Below are 14,190 nucleotides of genomic sequence, written 5' to 3'. Positions count from 1 at the left end.
CCTACCACCAACAACACCACACTAACCCCCAACCTTACCCTCCACTCACCACTACCAACTCCACACCAATCCCCACCTACGCACCCCACCCCACAAACCTCCGACCACCACCCAAACCCCACCCCCATTCCCTACACCTCCCTCAAACGACCCCAGGCCCACCACCTATAACCCCCTCCCCCCCAAAAAAAAACCCCACCCGCCACCACTACAAACATCTCTATCATTACTAGCAAACATAAATATTTCAATTTTTTATTAAATAATTTTTTATTTTATTAACTTTGTATTTATTTTCTAAGATTTAGTTACTTTTTTATTTTAATTATATATTTATTATGTTTAAATAAATACATTTAGATATTGAAAAACAAACAGTCTTAATCATTCAGTGTTTAGATCTAGAGACAACATCTTAATCATTCAGTGTTTAGATCTAGAGACAACATCTTAATCATTCAGTGTTTAGATCTAGAGACAACATCTTAATCATTCAGATGTGAATTCAGATTCAGACGTCAATTCAGATTCAGACGTCTTAATCTTAATGAAAACAAATGAGGCCTTAAAGTGTATGGTTGATCTAAACGAGAAAAGAAAATATTCTTGACAACTACTTTAATACAGAAGTGCTTTAACATCTACTATTCCAAATCTGTGACCCAGATCCAATAATACAAAAATAAAATTGATTAAATCCATCAAAATAATTATTAGCGTGACTTATTATAGTGATCAAATCAGAATAAATATAATTAAAGGAACTTCTCTTTGGACAAATTCGGCAAAACTTAATTCCATACAAATAAAAAATTGACGAAAATGGGGTGAATGCCGATCACAACAACAATAAATATACCTCGTATAATCATACCAAGCGGGTTCTGGGGAGGGCTTGCATGCCGATCAGCTACAGTATATTATTGCTGTAATTTATACATTACCTTTCGAATATCGAGAGTCACAATAATCTTTTCATATGTCTTTTAAATTATTGTAACTTATAGTACTTTTTACGTGTTTTTTTTTTTGAAATATGTACATTTAATCTAAACAAAAAAGGTTAAAGATTCCATGTTCAAATTTATAGTCAAATTTAAAATTTGACTCCAAAAATTCAAATTGTGCCACATATATAAATTGAGACAAATTAATTGATAACTTGATAAAAACAATCAATAAATAATTTATGCTAAAGAGGTTAAACTGCATTGATAACGTAAATAATTAAGCAGTAAGTACTAACTAAACTGTCAGTATTAACAACTTGTATCTTTGTCGAATAAATTGTGAAAAATTGATTGTATACTTTCCTTTCCAATTCTCTCAACATTATGAGCCACCAGTGAAAAGGCTATGCACATAAATTTACAGCTCTTGCATTGCAAGAGGAAAAAATGAACGAAAGAGAAAGCACTAATTAAGCTCTAATATAATCTGTCACTAACGCTGCATCTTAATTGTTTCTTCATTTTGTAAAGAAGCGTTCAATCCAGAAGTGACATGAAAAAATGCATCCTCATTGCAGGGGATTGTGAGACCGCCCATTGGATGTTGAAACCCGAACTCTTCCTCTGCTTTTTGCAACAAGTCTTGAAACGAAGGATGATTTAAGCATGCAATTGGAATCACGTATCGCTTCTTCTCTGTTTCTCCCACGTAAACTGCAAAATGTCCTTTTGGTACATCTGATATTTGATTTCTCTTAATAACAGAATGCAGTTTTTGGAATTGCTTCACATTGGAAATAATAGATGGCAAACGTATACCCATGACTAGATCTTGATATTGAAGGTAAGTTTTGGTGTTTGAAGATGGGGTTGCAATTGAGCTGGAACTTGTTGAGAGGAATAATGCACTAAAGTAGTAAAGTGTTTGATGAATTGTTATTGTTCTGAAGGTTGCACTGGAAAGGCTTATATTTATAGTAGTCACCTTGCAATATGTTACCACCGCAGGTATGCCGTCCTTGTGGACTATTGGTCGCATGTGAGACGCGCCCCACTTCACATGGCTTTACAGTATGGTTATATTGCTCATCAACAAAAAACAATAAATAAATAAATTAACATATCCAATTCCCCTGTGAATAATTAATCAGCCCACTGTGACCCGCCACGTCATCATGTCACCTAGGCGCCACGTGAAACTATTTTTGTCATGTAGGAAGCTTATGTGGATGATTACATGGAGAGGAGGCTAGCTTATGTGAGAAGATTCTAGAGAAATATAGAGATTTCTCATGGAAGACCTTAGAACCTTATGGAATTGCATGGAAAGTCCTTAGAATAATCTAGTTGTGTAGAGATTTCTAGAATAGGAGCTTATTTGTAAATATGTAGGGACTTGTATAATAATTATTATTTACATACTAGTCCCTAGGTGAGTAGTATAAATAGGAGAGTCATTCATTTGTAAATCATCAAGCAAAATCAATTAAGAGCCCGTTTGGATTGGCTTATAAGTTGCTTATAAGCTGTTTTCAATTTTTTTGAGTGTTTGACTAGCCAGCTTAAAGTCATTTTGTGCTTAAAATAAGCTCAAAACGATAATTGGGCCCATTTGACTTAGCTTATCTAAAGCAGCTTATAAGCCAAAAAAAATAAGTTAGACTACCCCAACTTATTTTCTTTTAGCTTATAAGCTGTTTACAGCTTATAGGCATAAGCCCATCCAAACAGGCTCTAAGTCTTCTATAATAAAAAGCTTCCTTCTAGCAAATTTCTCCTGTCTTTCTCAATTACTATTCCCTTAGCGATCTTGAGTGTAGTAAACTAGGCTGACTTGGCATAGCAAGATCGTGAGCAAGTTGTCAAGTGCCGCACGTGCGCTTAGTTGAAGACTAAGGACGTGACACCACTATACTGTATTCCTTCGAATTTATTGCATTGGGTTGCTGTAGTTTCGAAATTTGATGCCTCGAAAATAGTCGTATAGTAGAAAATTTTCACAAGTTGATTCAAGTTCCTAGTACAGAGGAACAGAGGATAAGGTACTCCTTCCGTTCACTTTTACTTATCAAGTTTTGATTTTTCATGTTGTTTAAAAAATAATGATTAAGATAGGTATTTTACCATAATACCCCTATTAAGTGGTGTATAGTTGTATTGGAGATGATTTGAAATGAGTAATAAATGCTAAGGGTAAAAGAAGAATTTTTTTTTCGTCTTACCTTAATATGTGAAAATTGATAAGTAAAAATGAAAATCTATAAAGAAAATAGTGAACAAGTAAAGGTGAACGGAGGAGTATCAAATATCCCGACTCCTGAGCCTTTCAAGCCCACACATGTTTCTTTACCCGTGATTGTCTAGATTTTCACAATATTTGTCATGCGATAGGGTGTGCCGGGATCAGGAACTTGCAAAGACTAGAATATAAATTTTGTACTTGTTCCTAACAAAAGGAATTTCTCCATTTTTTGGGATCTCAAATGACGTGAAAACACATAAAACTCTTTAGTGGAGAAGAGATGCAACTTCAGTTTCTTTGAAATCGATCGGTAGTCATTAGAAATGTAGCAAACAGTAGTAGTCATACACTAACTACAGTAGGGCGAGTATTTGGGATTAAACCAAAAAAATTGGTCATGTATGTCTGGATCAAGATGATTTCAAATTATATGTCATGACTCAATCTATCCAACATGTCCGAACATTTGCTCCTATTTTATTTTGCTTTTTGAAAAAGTTAAGAAGAGTACGTAGAATCTTATGTATATTTTTTAAAATCATTAACTTTAAATTCCTTTAAATTTACATAATTCTGAATCTCCAAATTTGATTTTGAATGTTTAGATTGCATTTTGACCCGTCAGGTTGCACTATTTTTTATTCATAGTGACTCAATTGTTTGATGGATTATTTCAAATTCTCCATCGAGTCAATTTAACAAAAAGGTCATATTCCAAAAAGTAATTGAGTTTGCCTTTAGCAAGTAAACTGGATAGTTTGGACTTTGAGCTCAGTCAAATTTAGGGAAACAATGATCTCTTTTTTGCGGCATAAATACAAATGAATTAGGAGGGTTTCTACTCTTCCATCCACTTGATTATCTACTCCTGAATTTTGGTGATGACGGTGGCCACTATTCGCCAATTGTTCAATTTTGGTCATGTTTATCCATATTATTGTTTGTGTCAAAGTATGACCAAACCATGAAACCAACATTTCGGGCCCCTAAAAGATGTATATATGTTGCACTCTAATCCTTTTCTATCAAATTGCAACTCCCATACTGCCTTCTTGTCGTTGGAGTTCTCCACGAAAGTTCTAAGTACCTTAAAGTACTGCATCTTCAAGTTCTCCACAAAGTTGTGAAGTCATTATGATCGAATTAAAGATAACTTTTGGTGCAAATTCCTACGTGCCTCCTCTGCGGAAATAACTGCATGCCCACATGCATATGTCTTGGTGTTGAATTTTCAAACATATGGCAGTACACAAATTGTGTTCTGCATATTCTTCGTGTTGAATTTTCAACTTATGTTCTAACTAGTGGCAACTTGCATGAAAATAGTATATTTCTATGAGTACTAGTTTTACTAACTCTGCCCATTTGATAAGCATTTGAATATCGTGAATTGTTTGATCTTCTTATTTAAAAAGTGTAAACTTAATATTTTTAACACGGTATGTTCCTTCCTCCGCAGGGCCTGATTCTTTTTCTTGATGATTGAAACACATTTTTTATAATGATTTCAGACTCGAATTGAACCTAAGATACATCTATTTGATACTATATATCATATTGAAGCGTGGAACTGTTTCATCTAAAAAATTATGTTGTTAGAGATAATACACTTTATTCATTTAATGATATCTTCAACATTATAGTCACTACTAAACTATGAGCTTCTGTGAAGGACAAACTCTAAGCAATATATTACTTAAGTGATTTGCAACGAAAGAAAATGAAAATAGAAACACGATAAACTAACTTCTAAGTGTGAACAAACACAAATTCTGTACTATAAGTTTGAACAAACATCAAATGATTTTGTTAAGTAACGACTAACAAATAAATAAATTGCTTAACTTGACCAAAATTACAACCTGTATGTATATTTCTTTGTATATTTAATTCTCCGCGTATATATGATTTTAAATTTATGGAACACATTAATTATTCTGTGACGAGCTACTACCACGAAGTTGCCGGATCAAGGAAAGGAAAAAGAATGTGCGCATTTATGATCTATCATAAGCTATTATTGTGCCTGCAGATTCATAAATGGCTTATCCATATATACCAGGCTACTAGCTAAGGCAATAAATAAGCTACACAATTTGTTATAGTTTGTCAGCGTTCTTTCAATTTCCGAAGAAATTTTTAGTTTGATTTATGTTTCATATATCGGCAAAAAAGTCTTAGACCCTACTAATACATTTTAAAGTCGTGCGAGCCTGGGCTGATGGATAATATCATTAGTGGACTTGGACTGATATAGATGGTGTCATAGACAATCCGCATGCAACCTTGGGCGAGAGCGGTGCAAAATCTTAGAAAATAAGGTTCTGATTTTTAAGAAAGAGAGTATTTTATCTTAATTATAACTACTACTAATACAGTAGTGCTTTCACATGTTCCATTTAAAATGAATAGAACTTCATACATCAATATCACAGAATTTGTGATACAGATCCAGAAAATAAAAGATCAAATGATTGGAACCATTTTCTATATAACTACAATCAGCGTGACATTTTTTTTTAGTATAATTATTAATAATTTTTACGAAATAAAAAATGAATAAAGAATTTCTCAATATTGTGGACAGGAGACGACTTTACATTTGCGAACAAATGTGAAGGAATCTAAAAAATCGTTGAGAGTTGGCATTACTTACGATTATAATTTCTTACGGGATATATAGCTTTACTTCATCTAATTAATGTTGTTGCAAGTTCAAATCTATTAGTCTACGACTCTAAACCAGTCACTGCTGACGCTGTTCAATAATTAGATTTCCTTATTATTAATTCTGCAAAAAGAAAAAATGGATTTAAGGAAATTTCTTGACAATTACTCAACAGTTATACAGAAGTGCTTTGACATCTTTTATTCCAATTCCGCAACCCAGATCCATATAATAAAAAAATGAAAATGATTGAAATTCCACCTAAACATAATCATTAATTAGCGTGACTTACTATACTTAGAATAAATTAATAGAATTTCTATGTGGACTACTCTGCTAGCTTCTCATGATTTCCATACAAAAAGAACCCATCGATTTCATAAATTATTGCCAGTGTAATTAACGACATTGTAAAGAAAAAAAAATATAGTAGCCCTGGCACGAAACATCAACGAAGGGCCGCACTCGTCAACCTATATACCTTGAATAGTGCTTCAGTACGTGACAGATCTCATGGTTTGAACACATGACCCATATGCCACACAAAGGCAACTTTTAACTTTGTTCCAAAGCTCCTCTCCGATGACACAGTTAAGTACTTAATTAGGAATTAATCAAATTAGTGAGTATATTCTTCTCCATACTGTTTTCCCACCGCAAATATTCCTAGTGGATAACGAAAGAGAGCATCCAGCAGGGCATAGCGCGCAGCGTTGATAAGTGTTACTATTAGGTAAATTTGAACCCATTATTGGACATAGCAAAATCTTGATATTTTATCTTTAAATGGAGAAGGGATTTACCTTTCGACGGAGTTTAACTTCTGTGTACGGATATTTTAGAAAATATTTAAATAACTTGCTAGGCTACTTATAAGGTAATCAGAGGTCTATGATATACATATGATTAAAAAAAATGGTACGTGACGTATTCTAAAAAGTTAAACTGCACTGACCGGCCGTGTAAAAAATAAGATAGTCTTATACAACTCAAATCTTTTCTGACGACAATAATGAAGAATGGTAAAAATTTGATTGTATGTTTTCCTTTCCAGTATTTCTCTCAACAGTATGAGACAGTGGAAAGGCTTTGCCCATAAATATACAGCTCTTGCATGGCAAGAGGAAAAAATATTATACGTATAGAAAATTAAAAGAGGAATCACTTAAGCCCGGTTCAATCGAGAAGTGACATGAAAAAAAGCATCCTCGTTACAGGGAATTGTGAGGCCACCCATCGGATGATGAAACCCGAATTCTTCCTCTGATTTTCGTAGCAATTCTTGGAACGAAGGCTGATTTAAGTATGCAATAGGAACCACGTATCGCTTCTTCTCTGTTTCTCCCACATAAACTGCAAAATGTCCTTTTGGAACATCTGAAATTTGATTCCTGGTAAGAATAGAGTGCAATTTGTTGAATTGCTTGACACCGGAAATCATAGATAGCAAACGAATACCCATGATATGATCACTTTTTGATATTGAAGGTAATTAAGTAGTAGGTGTTTAATTTGATCGACAGTGATTGAAGTGGAACTTGTACTTGAGACGAATGGAAGTGGAACTTGTACTTGAGACGAATGGACCAAAGGTGTTTGATAATTGGAATATTCTGAATGGTTTGGAGTTTGGACTGGAAAGGTTATGTACTTATATTAGCTGCCTTGTGAGGGAGGCCCTACTTCACATGGGCTTTGCTCATTTTGTTCAATAATAATAAAAATTAAATATTCAATTCCCTGTGAAGACATCACTCTGTAGTGGTTAAGGAGCCTACTTGTTTCTACGAACTTATTGCATTCAGAAACAATAGAAAAATCTTCCCTACAGAGGCATATGTAATGAGATTGTTACAATTTCTTTACTATGAATATTATTGAATAGTCGTGCTTTACTCTTCAACAAGTTTTTAGATGTACTAGCATTGAGTTTTCTGGAGAACTTTGAGTTAGCCTCAAAATTTTACAAACATCACCTGCATGAAGTAGGTTTCTAGCAGACAGCTAGTAAGTAGCCATATAATACAGTACTCCCTCCATTTCAATTAATGTGGCACTGAATAATTAAGATTTTTGAAAATTGTGGTGTAAATCAAATCTTAGATACTTATGGTCATAGCATCTCATTCAGGGAAAATAAAAATTTTAAAATTAAATTATTTTTAAATATAGAAATGTGACTTTCAATTTGACATAAAAAAAATGAAAGTGTCACATAAATTATATTTTTGACAAAACTCGATTGTTCCAATTTTGAACTAAGTACCAATCTTAGGGAGGAACGAGGTGTGGCAAAGATGGTAATGACTAACTTTTTGATGCTTGAATATATACTACGAGAGATATTCAACTTATATACATGGTCATGTTCAATTAACTTATTGTAGCTAGCAGGTTAAGTGCCTCATTTTTCAAGTTAATTATTATTCTCTCAGTGAATCAGTCCTAATTTATATGATATAGTCTGACTGTGCACGAAATTTAAGAAAGAAAGGAAGACGTTTGAAATTTGTGGTCTAAAACAAGTCATAAATATTTGTGTGGTTGTAAATCATTTCATTAAGGATAAAAGGGAAAGTTTTATATTAAATTATTTCTAAATAAAGAATTGTATCATTCTTTTTTGACAGCGTAAGAGCCTGTTTGGATGAGCTTATTTTAGGTGATGTTAAGCCAAAATAACTCTTAAGCACTTTTGTAGTATTTGGGCATAATAAAAAAATATTTTTAAGCACTTGTTTTTAAGCCAAAATAACAAAAATAAACCAAAAGTCATAAGCTCTAAGAAGGAAAGTATATCACATAAAATGAGACAGAGGAGTACTAATTTCACTTATTATGAATAATTGTATGTAAGTGTAAAGATAAGTTATATAAAATGAGCATTTCAAGCATATATCCACTTGCATTTGCTATTCCTGAATTTTGGCATGCCTTGCCGTCATTCGGCCATTGTTTCCAACTTGGACATTTTTTTCATCCATATTAATGTTTGTGTCCAAAACACGACCAAACATAAAAACAACATCCCCGGCCCCTAATACAATTTGATGTTGCCTCTTCCTTAGACATTAGTTGTGTAATACAATCAGTATGGAAATTCTTCAAACAAAAATCAAATTGCATGTCCTTTGATGTACATTTAGTTGTGAAATATGCAGTCATTATCTAAAGATTACTCTTTCTTAGCCGGGTACAAACTCTTTCCTGCCTCCAAGCTTTAAAATTATTTCTAAAGGATTTAAGGTATATATATACCGACAGTATAAAGATTTTTTAACACTATCAATTAAAATTTATCCTGTAATAATAGGTTAGTTATCAATTTTGATAGATTACCAATTAATGCTTATAATTATTTTTACATGTAATTACCTATATAAGTATTTGTTACTGGATACATATAACTTAAACTCTTTTTTCAAAAGCTTTATAATTGCTCATATGCATGGACTTGGCAATGTAGAGCCGTTATTTCCACTTTCGGTAATATCGTAACAATTCGCGTCAGGTATTTTTAATTGCGACTTGCATGAAAAATATTCTAATAGATTGCCCACAAAGTTTGTCCTATATTAAATTGTTAAATGAATAAATGGTCAAGAGGCGATTGAATTATGTTTGTTATTCAACATAAAATTGACTTGTGATTGTCCATTAATCAAGTTGACTTGTAACAGAAAGGAGTGGAAGACCAAACAAATTAAGGAAAATAACTCCTAAGTGTGAACAAATTAAACACGAATTTCGTACTTACAAATTAGAGAACAAACAGCCCAATGCATTTCGTAAGGAATAGACAAACTAACTAAATAGATTATTAGATAGACGAATAATAATACCAGTATATATGTATGTATTGTTTGCACATCTAATTCTCCGCGTACATATATAAATATTTAAATTAATGCAACATATTATTAATTCCGCATTGATGTTACTGCGAAGTAGTTGTCGTAAGGAAATGAAAACAAGTTGTCGTAAGGAAATGAAAACGAAGCACATATAATATTTACAATAAATCTTTATTCTTATACTGGAACGTGTCTGCATAGATATTAAAAGAACTTTATGAATGTACAAAAGAGAAAAGCAATTAATCTTAACAACTCATATAGCAGTACGATGAGCATTTCTATTTAAATTAAATTGAAAGTAGAATTATCGATATCACAGAATCTGTGACTCAGATCCAGATAATAAATGGTAGTATTACAATTTACAAATGATCGAAAGCGATTTTCCATCTAAACAGAGTCATAACAGAATCATATCAGCGTGACTTAGAGACTCTAAGTGGTCGTTTGGTTTAAGGTATAACATGGATTATACCGGTACTAATTTTTATACCATGTTTGGTATAAGGTATAGATTTATCCCGGGATTATTTTATACCTTGTACCAAACGTGGTATAAAAATTAGTGCTGGAATAACTCAACTTATACCTTCTTAACCCACTTATACTGGTATTATTTTATACCATCTTTCAGATGGTATAAAATAATACCAACAGATGGTATAAATTAGTCCCGGAATTGTAATCCCGGGACTATTTTGACCTCAAACCAAACGACCACTAAGAGTTTTAGAATTAACAATAATTATGATTAGGGAAAAACAAGATTGAAAGAATTTCTAGATGTTGACAAATTAAAGTAGACTAATCCTCCTCCTCCGCACAAATAAACTACCATAAATAACCGCACCGATGTCATATTTAATTATTGCCAGTGTGTTAGTAGGTCGTTAACGACGTTGTAAAGTACGGATTTTTAAAAATAATTTAAAAAGTATATTTCTCTATACTGCTTTTCCACCGCAAATTAATATTCCCTATAAAAAATCTGAAAATCCAGCCATGCAAAGCAGCGTCAAGTGCTACTCCTACTGCAAACCGTACCTTATTGTTGCCCTAAAGAAGTGGAAGTCATTCTTTGATCTTAAATGAGACTGTGAAGTGTCGGAACAATCTTTTCCTGTATTGATTCAACTTAAATATACATGGATATTGTGATTTTTTTTATACTATTAGGGCTCGTTTGGTATGATGGATAAGAAAAAATAGTCATGGGATAAAATTTAGTGCCACCTTATCCCATGTTTGGTTGGAATAAAAACTCGGGATAACTAATCCCGACATTATAGTATTTTTTTATCCCACCTTGAAGGTGGAATAACTAATCCCGGAATAAGTTATCCCGGGATAAGTTGTTTCCAACTAAACGAGCCCTTAGTGTATTTTAAGATGTTTCAGCGGATTATGTCTCATTTTTAGGTATTAATCCGTACTTATAATCATGGACGATACCAGCCTTTAGTTAGTGTCTTTTATGTGACCTGATTGTTTTAAAAAAGAATTGCACTACTGTCAACGTACGTATGAAACTTAAACTCTGTTTGTATTGGCGACCAGGTTTTCAAGTGCCACAGTTCTAAACTTTTAATGCCCTTCAGTTGCCTGTAGGAAAAGGAAAGGCTTTGATCTTAAAGGTACAGTACATTTAGATTTTCATCCATTTTGGAACGTCATTCATATTTTGCGTCTTCAAAATAATGAAGATGAATGCTACTCGTAAAAAAAAAATGCTTGGGATTGAAGGGAGTATTATGATATAATTCACATTTCACAATATGCTGGCATGCATGTGTGTTGAGATTTTGAGAAAATAGAAACAAAATCTATTAAAAAGTGTACTTGCATGAGAGTGTAAGTATGGGAGGGAAAAATGACTTATTTCCTTGTTTGGTTGAATCCAATAGAAAAGTCGAAGGAGATTTTTTTTTCCTTTTACGTAAACGTAACGCATTAGTTTCCTCTCTTCTCTTCTATATACCTTGTCGTTCAATTTTTGATTTCTGAACATAGAGTGTATATATATAGAACAATTTATCCGAGGATCAATGTATCTTCTTAAGTTGAAGTAAAATTACGTGCATAGTTTGCATTTCATCAAGACTCTGTCAATATTTTTCAAAATTGTGAAAGCGACAAATATAGTGCATCTAGTGCAATAATGAGCCTAGAACACACAATATGCTACGTTGTGCTGGTGAAATTGATTAAAGATATCGGAAGATAGAATGTACGCATGCATATACATGGTGCGGATCTAGTTAAGAATTTATGATTCAACTGAACTCATAATTTTTCACAACTTAAATGTGTATTTGTGTATAAAAAATCACTAAATTACAATAAGTATTGAATTTTGAACCCATGAATTTAAAAGTACAATGGATCCACTGATAAGAATGTAATTAAAGACAAATCTTGGATCTGTCTCTCTGCATGTACAACAACATTCTTGGTTCCTGAATATTATTGACATCTACTAATGAGATTCAAATGAGAAGTGATAGTGAGGAATGTAGTTTCACTGCATGGGATAGTAAGACCACCCATTGGGTGATCAAATCCATATTCATCCTCTGCTTTCCTCAATAATTCTTGAAATAAAGGATGTTCCAAATATGAAATTGGAACCACAAACTTTCTATGCTTCTTGTAATGCCTCTCTCCCACGTACACTGCTATGTGTCCTTTTGGTATCTCCTTTTTTGGTCGTACAAAAACATTGCTCTTTGCTTGTCGAATCATTGCCCTTATACCTTTCCCCATCATGAACTTAATTTTCTTGAAGAGAAAAATTAAGAAGTTACGAGTGTTTTCAAGTGAAAAAAGAAGTGGAGGAGAAGAAGGAGAAGGTAGCTTGTTTAATGTTTGGAAATGATTGGTGAACATGTTATATATATATAGGGATTTGATCTATTGGTTGCTTATAATTAATTGATAAATATATTACATTGAAAGAACATGAGAACAGTGTGGGACCAAGTTACACCCTAACAAAGCACGACGGTGGATGGTTTCATTCTTTTTATTTTTTACTTTTTGTCCTTCTATGCATTATGAATTATGATAGGAGTGATCTCATATGTTTATCAGTTGGCTTCCCCAACTTGTTGCAGTACGAAAGACTGAATACTTTTCTTAACGGAAAAAGAAATACTTTTTCGTCAATCTAATAGAAATAATATTAATAAGATATTTATGGTGATAGCCCACAGGTTTTTTTAAGCCCATACCGCGTACCGCTCTGTAGATTCCCAGCTATGTTTTTCGTTTTTATATTTATTTTTCTTTTCTTCTTTAATTACCAAGTTCTTAGTTGCTGCTATTATAATTAAAATAAAATACATTAAGTTCAACTGTATACACTATTAGTGAAAAGAAATTTTTATACTATTAAATCATCCAAATGACATTTACTGATAAACCTCCCGAAAGTTGTCAGCATGAAATAAGACATGCACCTTGACTAACAGTTTTTGTTAGAATGCGTAATATATGACGGTGTAAAATACATTTTAAGTTGACCTATATATATCAATAAGTAATTAACTCTCCATATTAAGTTTGATGCCGTAACTAATTGGAGAAAGTAGAATAATAACATGCTATAATAATTAAATCGTACTGATGATATATGTTAGTATTCTACTGTATCAATAGATGTAACTTAAGTTTGAGTCATGAAATTACTAATAGTGTAAGATGAATTCCATGCATTAAATGAGGCGTGTAAGGTCCTGCATTTTCTTGAGTAATAGTAGTAGTAGAAATATATAAGGCCTAAATTCTGTTTCCCCCAAGTTCCTGGTATATTCTGTGCCATGATCATCGCTAGCTGTTATCATAATTTAATTAATAAGATCATCAAGTGCCATATAAATAAGCACAATTGCGTCGTCATTTCGTGATAAATTTCTTTAAAGTGTTAGTTTCTCGAATGATTGTTGATTTTTATGTATGTTCCCACACCTTGCTCTCTCAATTTCGCCACTTCAACAAGAGTTAAGAAAGTCAACATAATATAACATTCTGTGTTTGGTTTTTTAATTGAACAATATACTCTCTCCTGTCTTTTTTATTGTCATTTTAACCAAACAAATTTGACCAAAATAATTATTGTTTTAAGAAATCAAGAAGGCTCAATTTATATACAATAGTTATTAAATAGTAATATTTTTAATGGGTATGTCAAAATCTTAAACGATGAATAGAAGGACATTGAGTGAATAAGTATATACAGTCAGACCTCTCTATAACGGCATCAGCATATAACAGCATCTTTCTATAACAGCTAAGATTTTTCGGAACTAATCTTTTATGTTATATTTTACTTTCTCTATAACAACATTTTACTTATAACGGCAACGACCAACTTTATGACAGTACGCTCTTTGTAAAATTACCCCCCATATAACAGCTATCTGCTTTTTCGGGTAATATAGTAGTTAATTATCTTTATAAAAAATAGAATATATA

The 14,190-nt window shown here is 32.6% G+C and overlaps 3 protein-coding genes across 3 annotated transcripts; all 3 read right to left on the bottom strand.

Annotated features, from left to right (window-relative positions):
- Positions 1-1,288: 1,288 nt before the first annotated feature.
- On the bottom strand, positions 1,289-1,871 carry LOC132599269 (auxin-induced protein 15A-like). Its single transcript, XM_060312560.1, has one exon. It carries the CDS (start codon positions 1,771-1,773, stop codon positions 1,444-1,446), a length of 330 nt encoding a protein of 109 aa, XP_060168543.1. The 5' UTR covers positions 1,774-1,871; the 3' UTR covers positions 1,289-1,443.
- Positions 1,872-6,856: 4,985 nt separating this feature from the next.
- On the bottom strand, positions 6,857-7,460 carry LOC132599270 (auxin-responsive protein SAUR21-like). The gene has a single exon (XM_060312562.1). It carries the CDS (start codon positions 7,320-7,322, stop codon positions 7,026-7,028), a length of 297 nt encoding a protein of 98 aa, XP_060168545.1. The 5' UTR covers positions 7,323-7,460; the 3' UTR covers positions 6,857-7,025.
- A 4,720-nt stretch (positions 7,461-12,180) lies between these two features.
- LOC132644736 (auxin-induced protein 15A-like) lies at positions 12,181-12,480 on the bottom strand. The gene has a single exon (XM_060361342.1). The coding sequence runs from the start codon at positions 12,478-12,480 to the stop codon at positions 12,181-12,183; it is 300 nt and encodes a 99-aa protein (XP_060217325.1).
- Between the last annotated feature and the right edge of the window lie 1,710 nt (positions 12,481-14,190).

The sequence above is a fragment of the Lycium barbarum genome, chromosome 6, assembly GCF_019175385.1.
Source record: "Lycium barbarum isolate Lr01 chromosome 6, ASM1917538v2, whole genome shotgun sequence".
Taxonomy (NCBI): domain Eukaryota; kingdom Viridiplantae; phylum Streptophyta; class Magnoliopsida; order Solanales; family Solanaceae; genus Lycium; species Lycium barbarum.
The sequence above is the reverse complement of the archived record's forward strand: the minus strand, read 5'-3'. Positions and strand labels throughout refer to the sequence as shown.

Excerpts from the sequence above, each read along its gene's own strand:
- LOC132599269 (XM_060312560.1), bottom strand. The coding sequence starts at position 1,773 with ATGGGTATACGTTTGCCATCTATTATTTCCAATGTGAAGCAATTCCAA.
- LOC132599270 (XM_060312562.1), bottom strand. The coding sequence starts at position 7,322 with ATGGGTATTCGTTTGCTATCTATGATTTCCGGTGTCAAGCAATTCAAC.
- LOC132644736 (XM_060361342.1), bottom strand. The coding sequence starts at position 12,480 with ATGGGGAAAGGTATAAGGGCAATGATTCGACAAGCAAAGAGCAATGTT.